We start from the raw sequence: 25,561 nt of genomic DNA on the forward strand, positions 1-25,561 counted from the left end.
GCAAATTCTAGACTCTTTTTTTCTCTCATTGCAGAAGTTTCAGTGGGCATATTCAAAAAGGCACCATTAGAAAACAGTGTCTAAAAAGGCATCAAAGCATTTTGGAATACTCTCTAGAAAAGACAGATGCAGAAGTCAGTTCAGTCTCCTAGATCTCAATACAAGAACAGCCTGGAAATTCTGCCTGGCATGCTTCCCCAGGCAGGTGACAGAGTGCAAGCAGAGCTGGGCGCTGCCAGTCACTGAAAGCCACAGGCAGCAGAAGCAGAGCAGGACACTGAGCACTCACTCACATAAATGAATCTGTGGAAAGAGAATGCTAATGATCTGCTAATGAAATCATGGAAAGTGAAATCCCACACATAACCGCTGTCACATCATTGGGGTTGATTAGTCAGAGGCCAGAAGGAGGGAGCCTCCAGCCACACGGAAAGCAGAATCTGTTGTCCAGAGCTGTAATTGCTAAAAAAATGAAGAGCAGCCTTAAAGTCTATCAACAAAGATCTGGGCCAGAACGATTCCCAACAAGGACAATGGAGCTTTGGAAGAGGCTGACTGGCAGTGCTGCAGAGAGCCCACCTTATTTTTTTTTTTTAAAAACTGTTTAGGCAAGTGTTTGTCTGGAATTATGCTGCCTTGAGGCAACAGTGCAGGTCAGGTGAGGCTGCCTCCAGCCCCAGCTTACAGGAATCTATGAGCAAAGCTTCAACAACAGGTGGGGCATTTTCCTGCATTCATCTGCCAAATCAGTAGGTCTGGGATGTCCTCTTCTGTTGTTAGCAAAGACCGAGTTTTAATAGGCCTGCCACATAAAAAAGAGGGCTACAGTTCATATCAGGAATAACAGCAATTATTGTCAGAGGAATTTCCTGCTGGAAAGGGCTTGCTCACCACAGCCCTGAGCCCTGGGAATGACCTACAGACAAAAAAGAAACAAAGGCCCAGGTGGGAAGATGGAGAAGCCTACTATGAATTTTGGAATATATTACTGTGCTATTAGAGACACAAACATGGGCTCAAAAAATATTTTTGACAAAAAAAAAAAGTATTTTTGACAAAAAGCTGGAAAACTTGTTTCATAGTCTGTGCATTTTCAAGTTGGAAAACATTCCGTGGATCTTTCCGTTCCATTAAGAATGTAGGAAGTAACTGTCTACAAAACTGCCAGCAAACAAGTAAACATTATGGTTTGTCCTCAGTAGATGTTCTTATGTACTTTGAGCATGCTAGGAAGCAAAAGGACATTTTTCCATCGCTTCAGATACCTTTATTTGAGACAAAGTTCTTGTACACAGAGCCAGTGAAAGCTTTCACATCTTTGGACCAATTTAAACCTCTCTTCCCTCCTATCCCTTTCTCATTCCATTAGCTAAACAATTTGCAGAGACGAAGAAACACAGCCCAAACTTTGGGTCAGCTGAATGCTTCTCAGAGGTGTAAGTTGACTAAAACTGCCCTCCCCCCTGGCACCTCTGAGAGGACACTCAATGAGCTCAGTGAAAGGAACCACATGTGGAAACAGCATATATTCAAGTTACCCATAGAAACAATGAGAGAGAAAAATCACTTACTAAAGCAAGGGGCTTATAAAATGGAAGGCAACTAGCCCTTGTTCTCTAAATGGAATAGGAAAAATACACTAATACCAGTCCGTAAGATTTTGAAAGTCTATTACCACTCCACACATGGGCTAGTCTTACTCTCAGTTATGATTTCTTTCTCTCCTACTTGCAACAGCCAACCTGAACATCCAATGTTACTAGTCAGAAGAACATAAAAATCCCCAAGAGAATTCCAAGAACTGCCTCATGAAGTAAAAGCAGATAATCAATTACACAGAGTGTGGTCAAAGAGAGATGAAATTAGAGACAAGAAAGTTATCAGTAAATATACAAAGAACACAGCTGTGAAGGAGATAAAGACGTGGAAAAGGCCGATGGAAAATGAATACCAAGATTTAAATGGAAAGAAACTGCTCTATGATCAAACTATTTATGGATTATACATACAGTGGATGACAAAGTTCACCTACTAAAACACAAATACAGAGTGACTAGGGCAATAAAAATACAGCTAGAAAAAAAATCGAAAATAACCAAGGTAATGGACCATGAAGTAATGTACATATACCCCAAACAAGAAAATAACCACAACAAACAAGTATTTTGTTTGATTTTCATTTACAGCATGGCTTTCTTGCACAAATTACCTCATCACTACTTAAGAATCCCTCTGAAAGGGCAGCATAAACTTGTTTGGAATTTGGTAGTATCTGCCAGCAGAGGCATCAAACTGCAGTTGAATATCTCTTTTACCTGGTCTTTGCTCATTAATACTGAAGCATTACAAAATTATTTTCAAGATTGACTTTTAATACTAGTTAAAAAAAGAAACAAACTCAAAATTTTTAGCAGAATTCAGATAGCTTCACAATTCAAGCACATCCCTAAGCTCTTCAGACTTCAGTATTTTGTGTTATGAGTGCTGCTGACCACAGAGGAAGTGAAACCCTGCAGCCTCTCAGGGCAGAGAACTTCCTCAGACAGAAAGGAAAAGGTCTCAAAGGATTGTAAATGCCCCTATGCTTCCCAAAGGTAACCTGGTCTTGTCAGGTTGATGATGAATACATTGTTGTAAAACCAGGCAAATCATACATTAAGCCCAAAGAGGGTAAATGCCTACAATTTAAGGAGTGAGGAGATCAACCTCCGGCCTCCCCAGCTCCCCTATTTCTAACAGGCAGGTGTTCCATGCTCTGGAATGTCAGCCAGCCATAGGATCATTTGTCCCTTGCTCGAACCGATGAACATGTTTTCATCCACCACTAAGTGGAGCTGTTACTCTGGGAAAAGAGTTTCTCCACCTCTTCCAGCATTTAAAAAAAAAAAAAAAAAAAAGGGAGAAAGAGGTGATTGAAAGCAGCCAGTTTCACAGTTGCTTTAGCCCACAATAATTTTTGCAGCGTAACTATTTATTAAATTTATTATTCTGAGGATACTATTTCTATATCCTCCAAAGAATGAACATCTACCTACCAGTGACTATTTGGCAGTTCTTGTGAGATGAACTAACAGCACAACTGAGGTTGTAAAGAAGTTCCCACATAACAAGAAGATTGCCCTGCACAGCTCAGCGAAGGTGTGAGGCAGAGAGCAAGAACAGCAGATGCACTGCTGCCCCCTCTACATGGAATACACCAACACGTAAAGAAAGCAGGACACAAAGTCAGTCTACATGCCCCATATAAAATCCTGAAAAAAATCATCTGCAACGTCATAGGAAATCCAGCTATACCCAGAGGGGCTGGCTGAGAAACACACTGACATTGTTTTATCCCAAGCTACTTGTAAAGTGACAATTGGGGATGGAGACTTTCCTGATTAAAATAAACTACATGAGAAAGAAAAGGAAACTCCAGGAAACAGTAACTAAACCGTGTTTTGTGTTAACAAGTGTTGTAAGTGAAAATAGAAACTTGACATTTAAAACAAAAGTAGAAATAAAGCACATTGCTTTCAGCCCTTTTAAATGTTAGCTTACTGGTAATAAGAATAAACCTTAGCTTTAGACATTCATATCATTTTCCAATATTGACAAGAAAAAGCATTTTTAGGTACAAAAAGATACCATGCAAAATCCATTGCATCCCCACACTTCAGTGCTACATGGTACTACTTGGTAGAAGAGCATTTTCTTTTTTAAAAGCAATATAAAAGTTAAATCATATTACTGAGAAACAGTCCATAATGAAACTATATTAATGAGCAATAAACACTCTGTTTTGATACTGCAATCCTTTAAAATGTATTTCAAAACAAAGTTTCCTCTTCAAGAAAACCCCAGGTAAAGCAGCTTCTCCTTTTTTCGACCCAGGCAGCCCCAGAGCGGAAGCTGCTCCCCAGCACAGAGAAGGGAAAGGAAAAAAGTACTTCATGAAGCACTTGCTCTATGCAATCTCAAGCATTTGCAGTTTGGCAGAGCCTGTTGTTTGTACAGCCCTCAGGAACTCAGCTCTCCATGAAGTTCTGGGAGCTCCTGACTTGGAGGAGTCAGAGATTCACAGGAGCAGCTTTTGGGTTTTCACTCGGTGCACAGGACACGCAGAGGGCGAGACTGGATCCCAGGGAGCACCTCGTGACTCGCACTCCTCACTACGTGACCTCCTGCCCCATCCTGCCCCAAATTACCTATCAAAGGCAAGCAATGAAGCTCTGCTCATCCCTAAAGAGTGTCATTCAACCCCAGAAGGGTACAGTGCCATCTGGGAAGTACAGATGTCATAACCCAGCTCTGACTTGTTCCCTGCCCTGCTCATACACAAATAATGTGTCACAGCCCATAAAACAGTGAGTCATAACCCAACTCTAACTTGTTTACTCCATTGCTCACAGCAAACTAATGCAAGGCAGACTGATGCTTACAGGGAAGGAATCCAAGCAGTGCAGTATAGCACTCCCCTCTCCTGTATTTTAATGGTAACATAACAATAGGTATTTTAATAAGCCCTCATTACTACAGAACTAGGATCTACTGTGATTCAGCTGCTCAAATTTTATTCAAGACTTTTTCAGCATCTGGACAACTTTTAATCTTTTTAAATGATTAAGTCTTATACATATAAAAAATCCATAAAAACATTCCATCTTACATTCTCTATGACAAACATCCATTCCTTGTCTTCAAACTCTTCAGCGTGGGGATCCTAGAAAAACAAACCAGAGAATTTGAGTCTAAAAATAATCCAGGATGCAAGAGATTGCAACACAGCCAAGATTTCCATATACTCCGAATTATTTTTACCCATAGAAGATGACAGATGGAAATATTTTAGCTAGGATATAGGCTTCATTGGATGTCCATTATATGATGAACAAGTTGAGGTAAAATTGCCAGTGAGGATTTAATAGAGACTCCTACAGACACAAACATGAGGTTGATGCTGATAAAGGCCTGTAATTGTTTCCTTTCATCCAGTGTGAAAAAAAAAAAAGAAAAAAGATAAAAAGATAAATCTCTCTTTAATTCTTGAGTTCCACCTCCCAAATAAACACAACAAATCTAAATCTTGCAGATAACAGTGCAGGGAGTCCCTTGCTTTCAGCTGGAGTGAGAAGATGCACACCCCAACCTCCTTATGCCCAGACTCTATGAGCACAAGCAGAGATCCAGTCACAGTTTCAGCACAGCACCTCCTTCCACTGCAGATTTCTTAAATATTTATCCTGAGTTCACAACATTCCTATTGTATCACATGTGAGGATCAGAAAACATTTTAACTAACAGGAAGAAAAATAACAATGAAGTTCATATATTTGGCGCTTTCTTTTTAATTTAATGAGCTTTCAGTCTGCTGGAGTGGCCTGTATTGTTGTTGTCTGAAAGTAAAATAACAGTGGAGAAGACAGTAAGTCATTCCTCTCATGCCTCTATCAAGGATCCTACTTTAAACAAAATACTTCTTAAAAAAAAATATAATTAATCATCCAGTCCTGCTTCTGAACAACTGCAACAGAACTTCTACTCCTCTAGCAAATTAGATTCTCCACTAACATAACGTGTCTTAAGTCTTTCTTTTGACTTCTGCTGTACCTCAATTCTATCCTACTATTTCTAGTTACAGGAAAACACTCAATTACTCCTTTGCCCCCCATGCTTGCATGCTATACGTACTTGCAGATAAATGTCACTTCCATATCATCAGCATTTCCCAACATCATATATGAGACCCCTCAGCATCAGCAGTTTTCTTGCTATTATTTGGCAACTGGTCCTGACACTACAGCAAGCATGGAATCATCTTGCTGCTCTAAATTAACAACACTCATCATGATATCTTGCTCCTACCTTATATCCATTAGTACCATCTTTCCTTTCTATCCAGAATGCTACAAGCCTCACATTTAATCCTCTTGACTCATCTTACCTTAGCCTTTGCTTTAACCCTTGTTTCACTTCAGTTTTGCTTAGAAGTCAGACAGTGGGGAGAGGTACTGTACCACTTTTTAACTAGTTCTCTTGGAATACACAAAATAAAATAATTTGTAAGTAACAGGCTTATAGTGCCAACAAACAGAGAAAACAATTTTTTTTTCATTATTTTTCCAGTACACAAAAAACTTGGGAAGTGTGCTCTTAAATAAACCTCCTCTTTGGATGAACTACAATAACACTTCAAGGAGGATATCATCCCATCTCCTCCTGCACATCCTTCCTCTAAATCCCAGCCAAGTGGGTTCCCTGTGCAGCTCCCCTGTAAAACACTTCCAGTGAAAGAATACAAGATGTTGCTAAAAACTTATGTCAAAACGGATGGTTCATTTTTATAGATGAATAAATCTTTTAAGAGTTTTTTTTAAAAAACAGAATAATTTAAATACTACAAATGAGTGTCAAAACATGCTGTACCAGTAAACATAAGGACAGAAGGGCAAGTAGATACATAAAGAATTATATTAAGGTATCTCCATGTCCCAATTAATGTCTTGTAAATACCAGATTATGTAATTATATCTCCATCACATTAATCAGGTTTGTGGAATTCTTCATTATGTAAGTAAAGTACACAATACCTGAGGGTTTGGTGTATACTAGATAAATTCTAAAGATGTAACTTTCTGTAATCCAGCTCTTAAATACTTAAAATTTTTAGGAGTTAACCTGAGGCAATTACCTTTCTGTTTAATTGCTTCCTTTGATACAGCATGAAATGACATAATGAGATTTAATGGGATCATTAACCACTTTATGTTTTAATAAGCTACTCCATAAGAAATGACTCAACTCTTAAATATTTCATCCTGCTCAATTTTTTTCCCCTTACTCCCCCAAAAGCTATTAGTACAAGTTTGCAGGCTGACCTAAAACTGCTTCTAAAGTCAGGGTCCAATATTTTATTATCCCATGTAACAAACAAAACATTCCTTGTTTTATTTGTGCAAGGCAATAATCTATAAAGACAAACCAGGCTCTCTGTCAGTGGCAATAAAACTAACTCACACCTCTGAGGGCTACAGAACCAGGTGCTCTGCTGAGTATTTCTGATCATCTGAAAGAGCAAAATAACACCATATAATGCAAAGACTTTGTAATGTTCAACATTTTAGCACACACTTGAAAGCAAGTTGTGAATACTTTAGGAAGATAAATGCAGTGTATGGCCCCAAAACAGCCCTTAAAAGCTTCAAGGACTTCTCTAATGAACAACCTTACCAAAGGTTCAGAGAGTAAGAAATATGCTGAGATATGGATACTTTGCATATGTGTAGGATATTTCAGATTTAAAGGTGAATCCAGATTTTAAAAAAAAAAAAAAAGCCATGTTTCTTGTTAGCTTTAAAATGTTTCTAGAAACAGAAAACCCTGAAAAATTTTATATAGATAAGCCTCAGCATCTTCTCGCAACAGACACATCAGTGGCTTCACTCTTCCATTAAAATGCTTTTATCAGAAGACCAAGGAGCAGCATAGAGAGTCCTATTTCTAACTAACTTAGAACTCTGTTACGTGGTCATGTAAACAGATACTTGTATGATTACAGCCATAACACAGGTTCTATTGCAAACAACATGTCACACTTTGGGCTAACATTTCCACATGGGGTCTCCGTAACAGGTGATGTTTCTATAAATCTGGCTAATCTTTCATCCTATTTTGGATTTGAAGAGAGTAAATACCAATTTTAAAAAGCCGCAACACCACATACTTCCCTCACTGGCTAATCCATATTCTCCATTTATTTCCCACATAAAACTCACGGGAGTTACCTAGCAAACTATTATTCGAGGACTATACAACTGATTATGCTTTCAGAAAAAAAAATGCCGTTCCAAGGAAGAATAACTCCAGGAGTAATGGTCATAGCAGCCTTTGGAATGCTCACTGTACGAAAGCACTCTCTGGTAACAGGGCACACAAAACCTCGCCTCACCTGCAAGCCAGATACAAGATGGAAACACCTAAAGTCAAGAGTTTATAAACAGACCTCATTCCCATCCTCCTTCCTAAAAGCAAATGATAATGAAAATTACCTAAAAAGATCAAGGAACAAATTGCCTCACATCTCACTGTAATGTGAAGGGTGTTGGCAAGAGATACTTTTTTGATACTTCGTATTTGCTTCACCAATACACCACAGATGCAGAACTACACTCTATCCAATACTCATGGTTTCACCATGAATTGAAAACCGTAAGCATTAGGACAAGTGGACTGAACAGCTTGTTGCTCCTCCTCATTTTACTACGTAAAAAAGGAATCGTCAGTTTTAATACCAAGACATGGGTCCCATTTTCCTGTCTCAGCCTGATGTTCCTTTCAGTATTCTCAACTAAATTTTAGAGCCTTTCTTCTCTACCCTTTTTTTCCTCTCTTTTTTTTCTCTGGTAAGATGACCTTAGTGTTCAAAAGTAACACTCAGGTGAGAAGCAAATAGTAGGGAACTGTGCAAGAGACGGGACATCAGCTTTTCTCTGCAATCCCACCCTTCACCTTCTTTCTGTGACACCATTCTGCCCATCCACATGCCAACTACCCAAAAAGTCAACTCTTCTGGGCTTGGGAAGAGCAAAGGACATGTCAGTCACATTTTTCTGTTCTCTGCTGATCACTCCATCATGAACCCATTCTTGTCAAGGACTAGATCCTTTCTGCAGAGTATAAGGTGGCTTCAGAACACTGAAGAAAGGTAAACCTTCTCCAATAATTCAGGTTATACTCAGACTTATTTTTGTATCTCTTGTAACAGGAACGAAGGACATATCAGGAAACAAGGGACTGCTGCATTTCCTAATCAGCAGCCAGAGTGGGTAGGGAAGATCTTGAGACTGTTAGTCCCTTCCTCCCTTCCTTCCCCATGCCTCCTCCCTAAGCGTTCCCGGTTTTTGAAGCTTGTCTTTCAATTAGATCACTTCATACCAGCCTTAATCTTCAGTCTTTCTTCTTGGGGAATAACTACTTAAGGACTGTCATATTGAATCACATCAAACGCTGACAGGGTGTGTGATCTCCCTCTACCAGTGACCTGCAGCAGATGCTCTGGGTACTCCAGCATCTGTCCTCAGCTTTTGTACTTGCCTGCTTGAAACTGCACAAGACTCAAAATTTGACCCAATTCTTGTTGCTTTCAATGCTGATTACAGAGGTCTGATTAGTCTAGAAAATCACATACAACTGTGATCAGCTTTAATTGGAGCTGCCTGAAAGCAGGGAGCTCTGAGCAGACCAGCAGAAATATCCCTGTGCATCACCACACCAAGCTCACACTTTCCTGTAAAGCGTCTGGGCTAGAAAGGTGAGAAGCACTGAATGTCCTTTTTTTTTAAATGTTTTTTTTTCCCCACAATTAGTCCCCCACTAATCCTTTAGGTTTTTAACCATTTAATTTTTTGAAATGTGCTCACTTCCCTGAGTTTACGATTTTTATATCTGACACACAACACCTTGCCTATGGAACTGGTTTTCCCCCCTACGGAGTATTCTCCAAGAGTATCTGGTCAAGCCCCTGGTCCCTCCTAAACTGAAACAAGCATGTTCTGAACCTGAACTTGGTCTTTACTTATGAGAAATGGCTTTATGAAGAAGTTTTGGGCTGATTTGGGTTCTTTTTTTTCCTCCCCTGAGATAATGCATTGGCTTTGTTGCAGTGCTCCTGCTACAGCATGGCCACTTACTACTCTGTAAAATCAAAGCACGATTGACTTGGGCTTTCAAGAAGAATGATAGGGATTTTTTCTGAGTAATATGTGGGGACAGGAATACTTTCAACCATACAAGTAACCCTTGATCATCTATTTCATTCTTATTTTACTCATAAACACCTTTTGTGTGCTTAGAAAGCTATGCTTTTAAAAATGTCTTTTTCAAACCTTGGAATTAAGAGTTGGTAATGGTCCCTGTTATTGCAGTGGTACATTGGTGTGATAAACCACGTACATTACTGACAAAACAAGTGTTTTGTGTAATCCAATGAAGCAAAGTCCACGTTTACTCCAGAAGAACAAACATTTTTGCTTGAGAAGTCACTTTGCTTTTAAGCTAGAAAATAATGATGTTGCAATTTAAATCCTCATTGTACAATTGATGTTCATTTAGCTTTACTAAAAGCATTGGGCTTGCTTGGCAGTGAAAATTTCTGGTTTACAATCTCCCTCAGCTGATAAAGATCTGTGTTTGTATATAAACTGACAGAAAAGTATACAAGTTTTCATATGTGGTAGTTAAACTTTGCTAAGGCAGGGACTCTAAAAAATTAACTTCGAGAGCACAATCGTTGTAACAAAAAAAAAAAAAGTGGGAATTCAGCCCTGGTTTTTCTGGTATTTGTGAATCTTTCAATGAAAGCACTACAAATTATGGATTTTAAATGCACAATAGGCTTATTGTTTCACAGTGTTTCCTTCTCCCCAGTTTGGTTGAAAAACCCAAGGCATAACTAAACATCAGTGTGGAGCTCAGCAAAGGAAGAAGTTAAACTTTCAGAACAGATGGAACTTTTTATGTAATTAGCACCTCATGAGCAGGAGCTACAGCTAGTCAAGGGAAGCTGAATCAATATATCCATATGATGCTTTTCCCCACATGACTCCAGGGCATTGTAAAATTTTACCAGTAGCCCAGAATTAATTCAAACAAACAAACAAAAAAGCTCACATTTATTTGAAATTAAAGTTTTCCTAATGAAGGTTGTAATCTCTTCAGTACTTTGCTTGCGTAAGAATTACAAATATGTCGTTGTAAAGAAGCTAACACCCAAAGTAGGGCTGTGCAGATAATGCAGAATATCTCATCTGTTGACTGATCACAGGGACTTTGTTTAGCCAGCTCTCAAGCGTCCACCGCTGACTAGTGGAGAGGAGACTCTCAACATTCTCATCAGCACTTGAAACCTTGACTTATCTCCTAATCCTACCGGCAACACATTTCAACAGCCACTTACGAATGCACTGCCACTACCGTGTGAATCATTTCCCACAACACATAGCTGTCTGTCTGGAGCCCACTCCTTCCCTTCCCTGCACTGCCCTTCCCAACAGCACCACTGCACTCATTTGTTATCTGTGATTGCTACACAGCTCTGTCAGAGCAGCCAGCTCCCAGCTGTGGGCTCTGCCAGGGTGGACACAGAGGCAGCAGCTCCCTGAGCTTCTCAGGTGGTGGGGAAAGCGAACAACTCCTGTTTGTTAAATGAGGCCAGGCTGAGTGCACGTACTGCAAAGTGCCAAACCTTCAATAATCACCCTCCTTCGCAGGGGATTGGCTCCAAAAAGGATTTTTACAGAACTGCAAGATGAGCAGCTTCTTTTTCTGAGCTTTACTGTTTTCAGTCTTTTTGTCCCCTTTCTTCTAGAGGAAGGAACAATGTGAATACCCCACTTCCAAGTCAGCTCCCAGAACGGCGGCTGCAGTGTGCCATCGCATACTTCCCTTCCCACTGCTCCAGCGCTGCCCAGAGAATGCACCAGCTGAGTGACAAACAGCCAGTTCTTTTTGACTGCCTTCACCCAGAACCTACCAGCTATAGAAATGTGAGCTCTGTGGGTGCTGGGACATGTCCTGTGCTGCAGCTGAAGCACCACAGAGCCAACAAAGCCATCAGGGGACTGGGCACAGCCTGGACTGGGCTAACACCATCTTCTGCCTGCAGCCCCCTGCCCCTCACAGCTCACTCAGGCAGGCTGCTGGTCTCACACAGGTATGGTGCTCCTGGGGCACCACAGTGCTCGCTCGAAAAGCTGCTCTGTGCCACACTTGCATCCCCTTACAGAGAACAAAGGGTGTTTGGCCATGTACAGGCACTCTTGTTAGAAGAGCCAGAGGATCAATTAGAGCAGATTTTACAGTAAGAGCTGTCTGACAGTGTGATGATTCTCAATATCTTGATTATAAATCCAGTGCTCATTCCCTCAGAGACCAGTGGGTACCATTTACAGAAGGCACAGCTGCCGGGGTTATTCACGCCCCTACCTCTCCTCCCAGACCAATTCTTGTGACAGGCAGGCTCATTCTGGGGGGAGAGGAAGAAGTCCAGTGAACAGATCTGCCTGCAGAATTAGTGCTGGGTAAAATTAAGCTTTTGTAATACCTGACACTGGCTCCAGTGGCCCTTCCGTCCCTCACTAGATGGTCTACCCTCAGTCTTAGTTACACAACTAACAAGGCTGCTGTGCTGTTCTACATAACAGAACCCTGAAGCAGTGCAAGTGTAAATAAAAAAATGGGATGGCAAGAGAAGGCTGGAAGCCACCTTCACTACAAAGCTACAGTACCACAGAGCTGCAGCCAAAAGAAACTTTGTTTCTCATTCTTCATGCAACATTGTAATCACAATCAAGATTTGTGTACATTTCTGCTTCACTTTAAATGTTGAAAATATCAAGCAACATTTACAGTGTTGCATAACCACATTCAGATTGTACAGACGTAGCATTGCCACATAATGCTGACACGTTTCTTAGTCCAAGTAGAGGTCCTTGAAGCAAACAATTTTTGGTAGTGAACTTTTGAAGCTCAGTTGAAGACTATGTGTGAAGAAGAGAGACAAATTTATGATAGCATCACTGCAACCTGAAAAGTTTGTGTTCATCGGTAATCCCAAAGGCAGGAAGAAAAAAATAAAGGGGAAAAATAAAAGACAACCCCCTTATTTTAGGTTTAATGAACCAAGTAATAAATTCCCATTCTAAGGCTAATCAGAAGCCACATCCAAGCAGTTACTGAGGAGAGTCCCCAAGACAAAGAAATACAAATATTACTACTTAGAAAGAAGTATGTTACTGCTGCCTTAAGCTGCAAAGAGAGCAGTTAGAAAAAAGAACAGCCAGAATGTAGATGAAGGCACCAGAGTTAAGAACGAGGAAAAACTATGGAATGAAAATCCCAGAAATCTTCAGCCTCCTACACTGTTACACATGCAAAGCTGCACTGTTTATCTTTATGCAGAAAGGGCCTTGCCCAATGATATTTGGGAAATAAGTTCTAGCATAACTATCACTTCCTCCTCCTGCTTCACAGCCACACAAATAAACTTCTCTTTAAGTAGAACAAATGCAGTTAAAAAAAAAAATCTCTGTAAAATCTTATCATTCTCTATAGTATTCAAATCCTCCACATCCACCCCTACAGCTGCAATCACATCAGAGCTGTGATGTTTGTGTAGCATTCTAAATAATGGGAAGTGAGGAGCTGGATTCTGTTGCAGCCAATAGTGTGCACTGCAACTGAACAAGGAAGTCTAGAAATGACTGTTACGACAACTTCTGCCTTCCAGTATTTAAAGAAAACCCACCAGGCTGTAACCCATGCCAAGTCCTTACACATGTACTAGGTGCACAGCTACACATGTGCTGAACTCTGTGCCAATGCCCCAACACAATCAGCTCAATGGGTATTTCAGTGTGTTAACCACACAAGTCAGCTTTGGCAGGGAACAGACCATCCCTCTCCCCCAGATTTGAACTGAGGACATAAGGTTGTGCAGTTAACGATTTAAAACCAGCAAGATTAGACCTTGTGACTATAATCTGGCATTTCCAGATAGAATTTTTCATGTATTGTTTAGGAAATAGTAAAGATTATGCTTTAAAAAAAAAACATACCTTGAAGAGAGTCACAGTAATTTCAACATTTTCAGGTACAGGCCACACCACCACCCCACGGTATGGGTTCTTGATGCCAGGCTGCCAGCTGTGTGCCTAAAGGAAGAAAAAAACCCAGTTGCTTAAAGCCATTATAAAAGTGCTGACTTGACTCCCAGAGGACCCAGGGCATGCAGGTAAAAGTAGCATATCACTGACTCCAAAAAGGTCACATTCTTCAACCCATGCCTCTACTGAACATTTCAAAGGACATAATTAAGAATGACAGTAAGGAAACTCAGACCACTAGGAGACTTTTCCATTGAACTAAAGCTGATCCTCACAAGGTCCTAAGCTCTGCTTTCTTATTACATAGCACAGGTCAGGATACTTAGAGCCTTGCAAAAATTAAGGCTGTAAGGTCAGGATTTCTGTAGCAAGCTGAGCTTTATTTTGTGTACAACACACAGCACAGGTTTAATCACATTTACACCTAAATAGAGCAAGAAGTTTTACTTCAGGAAAGAAGAGTGGAAACAACAATTTAAAATGCTACTAAAACATTTAAGTTTATAAGAATTAATATACTGTGGTACCTACACCTAGACAAGGTAACAAAAAGCCCAACAGTTAAATAGGCTGAGAACTTGTCTACCTTTGAGCAGCAGTTTGGACTGGTGTATGGCCTGTATTTACATTTTAAGAGCTAGCCCTTAAAAAACACTGTGTGAGCATTTCTGCTCTGGTTTGGAGTAAGTATGCCTTTTTCCAAGCTCAGCCTGATCTATTTTGTGATGTTGTAAGACAAATGAAGGAAGGATGCTGCTGCAGAAGTGACAGCTACAGAGCCAGGGTGTTATTAGAAACCTGTGGAAGTTTTATCAGGAAAGACTGTACAATCTATTTACTGTTATCAGAAGCCAATTAACTTGGCTTTTTTCTTTTTTTAATTCTAGAGCATCACTCATTGCAATTTTATACTCCTTCCAACGCTCAGAACTTCAGATTCAGGCTATTAGAACATATTTTTGCTTTAGTAAGGTTAGCAGGACTTGTGACTCAGGTTCTCAAGGCACCCTAGGGCAACCTGGGCAACTTTAAGGATGACTTTGCTGTACCAAAATTGGAAAAACAAAGCTGGAGAAGCAGTCCCATCTCTATAGAGGCAGCAGCTCTCTGCTGCCATGTACAGTAGAGAGTGCCAAACATTGCCAGCTCTCCTGTGGTTTTATCACAAATTTTTTAATCTTTGGTGCTCTGCTTGAAACTGCAGCTCCCAAAGATGCCTAATTAGATCAGATTTTTCAGTGAGCGTCTATGCTTTGTGCTTGCAGAGTAGCAACTTGGAATTTTAAAGTAAGAGCAACTTGAAAGAACCCAATTTCTACTATTTTTACTCCACGAATTTCAGTCTAATCACATAATTCTAAAGAAGGCCTGGATGTATTTTCTGAATAACTGAGCAAACAACACCAAACAATACAAAGAAAACCTGTATGTTTTACAAGAAAAAGGTATTTTGTGAGCAGCAAAACACTCCACAGTAGATGTCATTACTACCACAGCCACTGGAGCTGCAGTTTGTGTGTCTCTGTCCCACAGAACCCGCAGCCCCCTGCATCACTCCCAGCTTGCCCACGGAGATCTTCAGCAGACACAAGGCAGTGATCCAGAGCCAGGCACAAGCTCATCTGCCATGTCCTCTGGTAGCATCTCATAACATAAATCACTTCTCCTCCATAGGGGCAGCCCATCCTCTTTCCAGGTACCAGTTTGCACAAAACTAATTGGAGCTCACAGTGTCTGAAACCTGCACCTTCCTGCTGGCTTTGGTCAATACAGACAATTATGCCAAACTTTTGCTGTCCAAGGTCCAGGCACTGCTCAGCTGAGGATCACTTGTTCCATCTATTAAACAAACCTAGAAAATGAGCATTCACTGGTGCAGTCAACGCTTCACTTCAAGCCCTTTATCAGCATTTCCTCCCACCAGGAAAGTCAGTGAGACACAATAAACACACAGGGATATATATGTTTTTCTGTCACTGAAAGCAGCAACCAGGAGACAAGCTCTAACTAATGAGCTTTTAAAGCAAAGCTGTTCTGTGATCATGAATGTTATTAAGTCCTCCTCTCACTTTGAAAAATAAACACTGTATCACACAAACAGCACGACAGAAAAAGATAACATCAAAAGGACTGTCTGGGTTGTTGGGAAGGAGAAAGGGAAAGGGGAAAGCAAAGCAGGAGAAACACAGGGAACCAGCAAATGACAGTAATTTAAAATTAAGATGCAGAGTGTTATGCTAATGCAACATTGCTCATGCCAGGCACCTCTATGCTGCAGTTTCTCCAAGTTGCATCTGGCCTATATCAAAAAACCTTTTCAACTCCCAAATTATAAGCCTTGACTTGGAGCTGGATCAGGCCACCTCTGCAGGTGACAAAGACTTGCTGTCAGCCAAGGGGAGGTGCTGCACCTGCACAGTACATTTCCACCCTAATCCCCCCCAACTCCATTTTCCATTGGGTGGTTGTGCCTTTAGACCCACTTTTTCCTCATTTGCCACTGATCTTCACCAGCCAGCTCCCATTGTCTTGGAGCAGCTAAGCAGAAGTGACTGCCAGCAGCAGGTGCCTCATCCACAGCCCTGCCCTTGCCCGACTTCTCTCCAAATCTCAGGGATGGGAGCCATGGTCTGGAAAGAGAAGCAGAAGGGCTCTGTTGTGTTTCAAAGCAAAAGGCAACTTTTCCCTTTTTCTGCCAGTAGAAAATGAGCGAAGACAACACAGCATGAAAGCTCTTTTAAATCAGGAGCTACAGGAGGGGCTGCTGAAGTGCCCTATAAATAGAGTTGGGCTGTGAATGACATTGTCCAACCTACGGCATTGCTCTGGCACAAAACTGATGACTGGGAGACAAGGAAATCTCTTAAAGAATGGCCATGGAGATGAGCCTACAGATCTGCATGAGCACTTCAGGCTATCCAGTTTTGAGATTCCTTTTTCTCTTTAAAACAACAGCTCCAATCCAGGCAGCCAGCTTTGCAATCCACCACCTCTGGATGTGAACACCACAGCTCTTTTGCTGTGCTTGAACTGGAAAGAGAGACTTGATGCTACATTATTTCAGGAACCTACCCTTTCAGACACCTCATCTCCTTTCTGCTTTCTTCACTACCACCTTGCCTCATCCTGCCTCTGTTGTGCAGGATAATTTCATGTTACTTTTCTGTAAGATCCTAGAGCTGACCATAATATTTTGAGCCTGCTGCAAATTATGGAACAGTTTATATTTATGAATAAAAAATACGTTCTTATTGCCAAGCTGTCAATATTGGGTTTTAAAAGCAAAACTCATCAGAAACAGACCTATGATTATTCCTCACCTGCAGCCACAAAAGTGGCTTTATTGTGAGCCAGAAAACTGCTGATTTTCTTTTCCTTATAAAATTTTTGCCAGCTGCCAGTGATCAGGCCAGCTCTGCTACTTGTCTGTGTGACAGGCTGTTAAGGACACAAGAAGCAAGCAGGAGCTCAACTGGCTCCAGTAGTGCTTAGGGCAGCTCAGCTTGTAAGAATAATTCCTCTTCTCAGTGTTATCCAGGCAAAACATTTAGACAGAAAAGGAAAAAAACCAACCAAACTCATAAGGAAGGGCTGACATTAAGCAGCCAGATCCTTCATCTGGTGCCTCCATGCCAGCAGTGAGGCACAAGGATTTGCTCCGTGAGATGTGTCCCACTGAAGCCATTCACCATCCAGGACAGCCAGAGTTGTATATGGCTGTTAATGGACCTACTGGAAAAAGAATGGACTGGGAAAAGCTGCCAATTCCCTCACACCAGAGGAAACCAGCAGTTTGTGAATGGCTTCTCCTTTTTCTTCTGTACCACAGTTCAGTGTCACAAAGGGAGACAAATTAAGGACCATACTCCAGACTACAGCTTGCATGCCCCCCATGATCATCTTGAAATCACTGTGCTTGGCCCACCCATTAAAGAGGCTGGGCACCAGAACAACACTCCAGTCACACTCCTGCCCTGGGATGCAGTCCAAAAAACCCAACACGTGCCAAAGAAGGAAGTTCAAAGGCCTGGAAACTCCAGGCAGCCTTTGATCACATTGCTGTCAGTGCCCCTTTAGAGCAGACAAGGAAACCAGCAGATTCCCACAGGTCTTCCCATGAATGTTTTCAATTCATCGGAGTGCACATGTGTTACAACTGCCATTACGAGTATGTGTATTACTGCTAAAAAGCTACAGAAAGACTGCTAAGCTTGGGAAATGAGCAAAACCTCATCTCCACCACAGGTCCTGTAGCACTGGGCTGCCCCTTCAAGCTTAATGTCACACACACACATTCATGACATACTCCTTAAATACATGATTCAAGCTATTTCGTTCACCAAATCTTGCCTTATTCACTGTCCACAACAGGTGATGGTCAGATAAAGAGCCTCTTCCCCTTCTCGAATCAGTTTCCAACATCATCTATAGGGTTTCTTATTAGAAAAAAAACCAACCAAACAAACAAAAAATCAAAACCCAGACAAACAAAAAAACCTGAATGCAGAGTTATTTTTCTCATCATTTTGTGGGGCAGCCATCACTGCACCTCAGAATGTCACCACAAGTCAACTTTATGGGACTCCTGGAAAAAAGAAGGGTTTTAATGACCCCCCCAATTTACAATCAGGGATTACAATCACAGTATGATTTTGTAACTTTACTAGAAAGCTGAGAAGCCCCAGGAGTGGCATTATTGAACTGTGTTGGTCCCAGACAGTCACCAACACATCAGGGTTACAGCATGCCTTTGGAACTCCAGCCCGGCAGGGACAGGCAGGGCTGGCAGTGGGCAATAAAGTAGCCAGAAAAGGCAACAGATTGCCAAGGACAGCAAAACAGGTGACCCAACTGCTGCTTTATTGATGGCAGAACCTTGAAAAAATGCTGGCCAGGCTGCTGTTGTGTACAAGGGCTTCTTCTTGCTCCCTGCCCCTTTGCCTCTCTTGGGTCCTACTAGTCACTGCTCAAGTTCTTTCCCTGTTCTCAGCATTGTTCCTTCTCCTTTGTGCTTGAACAGTTTTTGATAAACCTGCAAGAGAAGTGCTGAAATCACAGGCAAGGCACCTTCTTTCAGCTTTGATACAAAAAGAATCTTTGAAGAATAATTCTGTCAGGCTCTCAGAAGCAAGTGCAAATTTGATTCTTCAGAAGTGTATAATTCAACTATAAGCCTCTATTTGTTCACAGGAATAGTAGAAAGTACCTCCTTGACATCATGGAAACATCTATTTTCAAACTGAAATTTCTTAGTTCAAAGCCTGGAAATTTGAGAGCATCCCAGTGAAATGAAGGCAAATGTATTTTCAACACGTTTTTCCCTTGCTCTACACTAGAACAAAGACATTCCTTCCACCACTCAAAAAAAGAAAAAGACAGGTCCAAAAGCCCAGGGCCTGAAAACCTGGGCAGACAACTTGCCAGTGTGCCAGGGTACTGAAGAAGAAGAGTTAAACAAGTCCACTGCTACAAGCTGCACCTTCTATAAACTACGGATGCTGAACAGCATCTAAATAAAGCTTGAAGAGTCTACCTGATTTTGCAAACAGACAACATTTGCACCAGCGGACAGGTGACTCCCACCTTCCCCAAGCTGAAAGTTCACTTTGGTTCTAGGACTGCACAGTAATTCTGCCAAGTACAGCAAAACTGCAAATCATCATTTTATGTAAACTCCTGGCACACACAATGGAGATGCCCAACCACACAGAGCCATCTTGTCCTGACACACCTCATGAAATACACTGAAATTAGACTTGCCTGTGGAGAGCAGGTCCCAAAATAGAACTGTAAGTAACTTAAATCTGCATTAAGGTCAGTAACTGCTGGATATATTTATGGTCCTGTATCCATCCACCCATCAGACTGCTATTTACATGCTCTTTCAAACGAGTATTTGCTTTTTATTTGCAACACTTTGAGACTTACTGTAATTTAAGACATCTACAGCTCCTATTCTGTGTTTCCCACAGTAACAAGTAAAATATTCAGACTCTTGCACATGATGTCTCTCATTATTTCTTTTAATAAAGGGACTGCTGTAGTTTACTTGGAAAGAGAGTATGTGGGCCAGGAGGCATATCAAAATCATGGAAACCCACAAAAACAAGGGCATCAAAGGACATCAAGAACTCAGCTTTCAGCTCAATGGCATCTTAAGATTATATCAGTTAGAGCAGGCATCCCAGTGTACATCCACACCTCCATCTTCCAGCTGCATGACATTTTTGCTTAATACATCTCTTGTACTTTCCCAGTACAAAAGAGACACAGAACTACTGGAGAGTATCCAAAGGGCCATGTTTGTGAGTTTGTGAACTATCTGCTGGTGATATCCCTCATTAACCCTAATGATCTGAAAAGTTCAGAAAACATAACCTCCAAAAAAGTCTTCACAACATCTTTACAGTAAGTTAAAACCTCATCCCTCCCTTCCTCCCTCTCAAGAAGCTGAAGAACATAGACAATTATTAATGCTTTGAACTCACTGAACCCAGTGTCCATCAAAAATAAAATAAGAGGAAATATTCATTTGACTTGCTTCCAATAAAGCAATTAGATGAAACAAGTATGTTGAATAAAGTATTTTACTGGCAGGATGACTAAGAGATCAAGCACATCTATTGATCTACAGTTTTTGACCCAAACAGCTCAAGTCATATCAACTACCTAAGCTTTAAAATTAACTCTATGCTCTGCCCAGATTTTAGGGCCACTCAGCCTCTTTCAAAGTACCTTTGTGGGATCTTACTAAACATGATTAAGTCAGCCAAAGACTTTTCTGAGTCTCAGGTTTAAATCTGCCAGTTTATCCAAGAGTTGCTTCTACTGACTGGTGACCAAAAGTGAGGACATATCCCAGAACTCTATGGCCCAGCTGAAAAAAACTTCAAGCCCAAAAGGCTGAGCCAATGCCAGAAAACTCTGTTGTCTCAGGGATATGCTGGATTCATTGGATCCTATAAAATGACAGGCAGAAACCCATCATTTCACAAAGCCCTGCTGGACTTCTGTTAGGGCTTCTGTTTCTGAACATATTCTGAACCCCAACAAAGCAGTCATTTATGGACAAATACCTTTTTTTTCACCAAGCTTTTCAAGGTTACAACACTTATGTAAGCACTGCACTTACTGTTTGATACAATGTTTCTCTCTCTGTGCAACAGAAATTAAATGAAATTAATATAGAGAAGTTATAGGGTGAGCCGTATCAGACACCAGTTACTGACATCAGCAGTTACTGCCTGGATACACCCCGTGCTATAAATTCAAAGGGACTCGAGCCAGTTGATCCTTCAGTGAAACAGGAATAGTCTGACTGGCTTTGCTGAAGAGTATGGAACATGGAACAGGAACAGGTACCAGACTGAGTTCACACCCTTGTTTACTCATCAGGTAGCACCTTTGGGTTTTCATAACCTGAAGCAGAATTCTGGATGCACAACACTTAGTTGTGCAGTCAGGAACCAGTCTTTATCTGAAACAGCTTAGAATAGCTTATACCTCAAGTTAAAAGACAAAATACAACAAACACGCATGACAATCAGAAAAGGAAGTCAGAAAAAGAGGAGTACCAGAAAAACATAAACCCAAAGTATCTCCTGAGCAGGGCAGTAAACTGTGTATCACATTTTCTAAATATTTAAGTTCTTCAACATAATTATTTCAAGATGTCTTCTCTATCATGGATACCCTCTCTCCACTATCACAGAGTTCTTTGAAACATCATTTTGTGTTACACCAATGCACACACAAAAAAGAAAAAGAAGCTTAGACCATCTCTTTTTTAAACTGAAGTGTCAAAGAATTATTGTAACTTCCAAAATTTCTTCTCTGACAAGATCATTTGTCATAAACCCAAACGGGCTAAGAGGCCACAGCATGGGGAAAGGGAATGAGCAAGACTAAATCATCTCGAAGAGGAGATGCTCCTGGGAAGGGAGGAAAAGAGCATGCACTCCTGCTCCCATGCAAGACAAACTTTATCAATGTCCAGAAACTGGATAGACTTCACTCAGAGCTTCCCATTCCTCAGGCTACCAAGCTATTAGTCAGGAAACACAAATTCACAGGTTTGCCCACAGTGTTTGTAGAAGTAAAATGTAAAAATTCACTTCAAAGATACACTGCTGGGCTGAAAGACCCTGCTTTTATTCTTTTTTATTTGTAGCATTTCAAGTTGTGAAATAGCCTCTTATTCAGGCTTCATCAGCCTATTGATGGGATGTCAGATTCTTCATTACTTTTTTTCTAATTAACTACTTTTAAAATAACTTCTAATAAAGAAATGAATTCTCCTTTCTAATTAGGTCTAGCAAGTAATAACTGAATTGAACTCACAGTGATACAGTTCTGCTAAACAAATAACCAAAGCTGAAATCAGAGTTAAGAGCTCCCATAAATTAGCACTGACATCAACAGCAGTTTATTCTGAACTTTATGGATAAACTGAGTTAAAAAGAAAAGTCAACAACTAAAATATTTCTCATTTATTTATTTGGCTGCTCCCCACATTCAAAAAAACAGTCCCTCAAACCACTGACGCTGCTTGTCACTGAAGGTGGGACTTATTAATGAATCAACTAACCTTAGAGGATTTTCTTCTGCTTCTTCTTGTCCAAACCACCACTAGTTTATCTGGCTGCCTGTTGAAGATAAGGAAGAAACAGCTTAATATACAACAAGATCAATATGTAAACAGTTTATATTAAAACTCATGCAACACATAATTACATCCTTAGTGGATAACATGCTCCCTCAAAAATAGCTCATCTAAAAACCTCTCTCAGCATCAGTCATTGAACAGGAAAAATAACGTGTATTTATAGAGAAAGGTCCTCCAGTCCATACAGTAATGTCATCATTGTCCTCCTGCTCTCTGTGCCTGTGGACATTTCCCCACAGCCAGCAGCACATCTGAGCAGAAACTCTTCCGTGGGGCAGAGAACAGGATCCAGACTCTAAAAAGACACCTTGGAAACACTCCAGTACCCAAAATAAACATCAATGCAAATTCTAGCTTCAATTTCTATGCAGACATATCGAAAAGTTACTGCTAAGTAGCAAAGAAAGCAGGTAATTTCACTTTTTCTTACACAAAGGATTATTTTCTACTTGAATAACTCAAAGAACAGGAGAATCAAGTTCTGTGTTACTCCTCAAAAACTCCTTGGATGACTAGACAGGTAAGTCAGCACTTCCTCACCTTATACTCCAAAGGACAAACATACTGAAAATCAGTGTGGTTTCCCAAGCAATTGTTTATTTAGTACAAATTATTTTCTCTTTAAATTTCTTAGGAGTTATCTCTTGGTTAATCGTTTGCCCTTATTATACCTACCTTATTAGTTTTGCAGTTGTGTCTGAGTGATTTTTGATACTGACTTAACTTCCAGACTTCCCTCCCGCCCCCCATGATACACTTTCCGCTGTATGATGACCACACTTCTGGTCCCACTTCCAGACCTATAAGCCTCTTGTGCAGACTCCTGACTCCATTCCAGCTTTGTTTTCTGGCTGATGACCTGAATTCCATCATGAAGCCCAGCTGCAAATCCACCCACAAATGATTTTCAATGGAGTTCACATCTCCACTTAAAAGTACTAAACCTCCATGCAACTCTGCTGGGAAAAAAATTGCTACTCAGATTTTTGACACACCAGTGCAAGAATCCGTGCATTCCTAAAGCCAACAGCAAAACAAATCATAGTGGGAAAAATGGGTCTAACTAAGACAAAGTCAAGATACAATACATTCAAATCATGATTAAAAGATGCACCCAAGATCCCCCACACAAATATCCTGAGTAAAGGCAGTGTTCCCACTGCTACCCTGCCTGGCATTTTATGACAGTGAGGTGAGACTACCTACTTAATAACTGACTTTTCAAATGAAACCCCAACTGGTTTAATAACCATTTTAGGCACCGAAGTGCTGGCCATATTTCCTTTCATACATACTTTTCCATTGAGCTGTTGATCATTTCTGCCCATTACATTAAAAACAATACCTCACCCATGATTCACATTTAAACCCCACCAGAACTAAAGCTCTCCCAAAAAAAAACTGGGCTAAAGGCAGATCCTGCAAATGAAATGAGGACACAAGCTTTTTTTTTTTTTTTTTCCCCCCCTGATAAATTGAAAGTGAAATAATCTGCTGTGTTTTGAACTGTAAATTCACTCTTGTGGCTTGTTTGGGTGACTTAAAATTGCAGGCTGACTCTGCTCGCAGCTTCTGCAAAATCTTGCTTGGTAATGAGGTCATCCTCTTGTACTTCAGAACTCTTCGCTACTTGGTGTTGGGTTCTCATCCTTGGCTTACACCCACACCAGCCCATTCACTTTGATGGGAACTGTATTTGTGCCACCAGGAAAAAACAACACACCCCCAAAGCAGAGCAATCCAAACCCAAGCCAGCAACATTTCCCAGTTCTGAAGAACTCCCTCTGCCAGGAACATAAAGAAATGCACCAACATGAAGAAGCAAATTAAAGTTTTAATTCAGACTGAGAGGACCAAGCTATGCTGATGGGAGAGCAGGACCAGCATTTGCTCCCCTCACTTCTCTCACCAGTATATTTATTTTAGTAAGTACTGAGCAGAATTTTCTCCTTCAGCTTCAAGTATGAGAGAAATCCACATCCAGAGGTACTTTACCAAAACAAAAAACAAGGAAGATCATCACAATATGGAGACAGAAAATTTAGCAAAATAGAATGGGAAGACAAGGCAAGAAAATACCCCAAAGGATGGGTGTCCCCACTCTATATACCACATGCTTCACTTGAAACCACAGAAGAAAGCGCAGCAGCTTTTCGAAGGGATTTCCTTCAAGAAAGTCACAAATACAAAAATTCTAAAATATCTTCATAGAATTGCTTGACTAACAAAACCAAGAGCAACCTTTCCTTCCACAATCTGTTCATTGCTCTCCTATGCCAATATACTTTTAGAAGAAAAAGCCCAGCTCATATTTTAATCAGCAAATTTGCATTCAAGGTTATTAATGATGTCTCAGTGCTAGGAAATGGCCAATATCACATAATGCATGTTGCTCACTGAAAGCATTAGGCAGTGTTTCCTACTTCAGACTTCTCCCCTCCTTTAATATCATAAACCTCAGCTGCTCATTAGTCAATAATCAAAGCAAATAAAATCACCTCTGAAGAATTAGGCTGGAGACCAGTTTTAGTATCCTTTATACTTTTACTTATTAAACTTGGATATCATTGCAAATACAAAATCCACAATGATGCAAGCTGAACAAATGCTAATAGTTAGCAATTAAAAAAAAAAATTAAAATTCAATTTCCTGTGCTGCATAAACGACATTTCTCATTTCTTTTAGTCAGTCACTTATTCAGCAAAGCCAGTATGCCTAAAGCAAGGAATAACATACTGCTAACTTCAAGACAATGGATTTGGAGCAGGGGAAAAGAACTGGGTTTTAGCTGGACACTACATTTCCCCACTACGTAATTGCATCAATCTATCAGTTCAACACCACTGACCTTTCAGCAGGAGTATTTAATACTGTACTGGAACCTACCACGATTGCCTTGGCAGTGCTGTGCATTTCTCACCAGGGCAGCACTGCCAAAGCAGCAGCACTTCCCTGGGAGGGGGAGCCAATGGAAGCCATCAGCACTGGGACATCAGGCACTGCCACTGGGAAGAGCATGGATCCAGTGGCAAGGATTGAAGGATCTAGCTTGGATCCAAAAGACCACATTTTATAAAACTTACCATTAACCTGTATCTGGTATTCACTCATTAATGTGTGGTTCACTAGAAACTATTCCTGAAGAAAGGCAATTCATAGTAGTAAACTTATTTTATTATTTACAAGTGAAACTTAGCAAAGAAGCAGGGAAGATCATGATTTCAAAGTTTGTGGCTCCGAAAAAGAGATTCATCT

General features: G+C 40.7%; 1 protein-coding gene across 11 annotated transcripts in view; it reads right to left on the minus strand.

Annotated features, from left to right (window-relative positions):
- EHBP1 (EH domain binding protein 1) overlaps positions 1-25,561 on the minus strand; it is a 211,591-nt gene that overhangs the window by 160,313 nt on the left and 25,717 nt on the right. For all 11 annotated transcript variants that reach the window (XM_039568463.1, XM_039568461.1, XM_039568460.1 and 8 more), the window contains exons 3-5: positions 22,228-22,285; positions 13,593-13,688; positions 4,649-4,702 (exon numbers count right to left, since the gene is read on the minus strand). In XM_039568463.1, the coding sequence (XP_039424397.1) occupies positions 4,649-4,702; positions 13,593-13,688; positions 22,228-22,285 (208 nt within the window). The remainder of the gene's footprint in view (positions 1-4,648; positions 4,703-13,592; positions 13,689-22,227; positions 22,286-25,561) is intronic.

Source organism: Corvus cornix, chromosome 3 (genome assembly GCF_000738735.6).
Source record: "Corvus cornix cornix isolate S_Up_H32 chromosome 3, ASM73873v5, whole genome shotgun sequence".
Taxonomy (NCBI): Eukaryota; Metazoa; Chordata; class Aves; order Passeriformes; family Corvidae; genus Corvus; species Corvus cornix.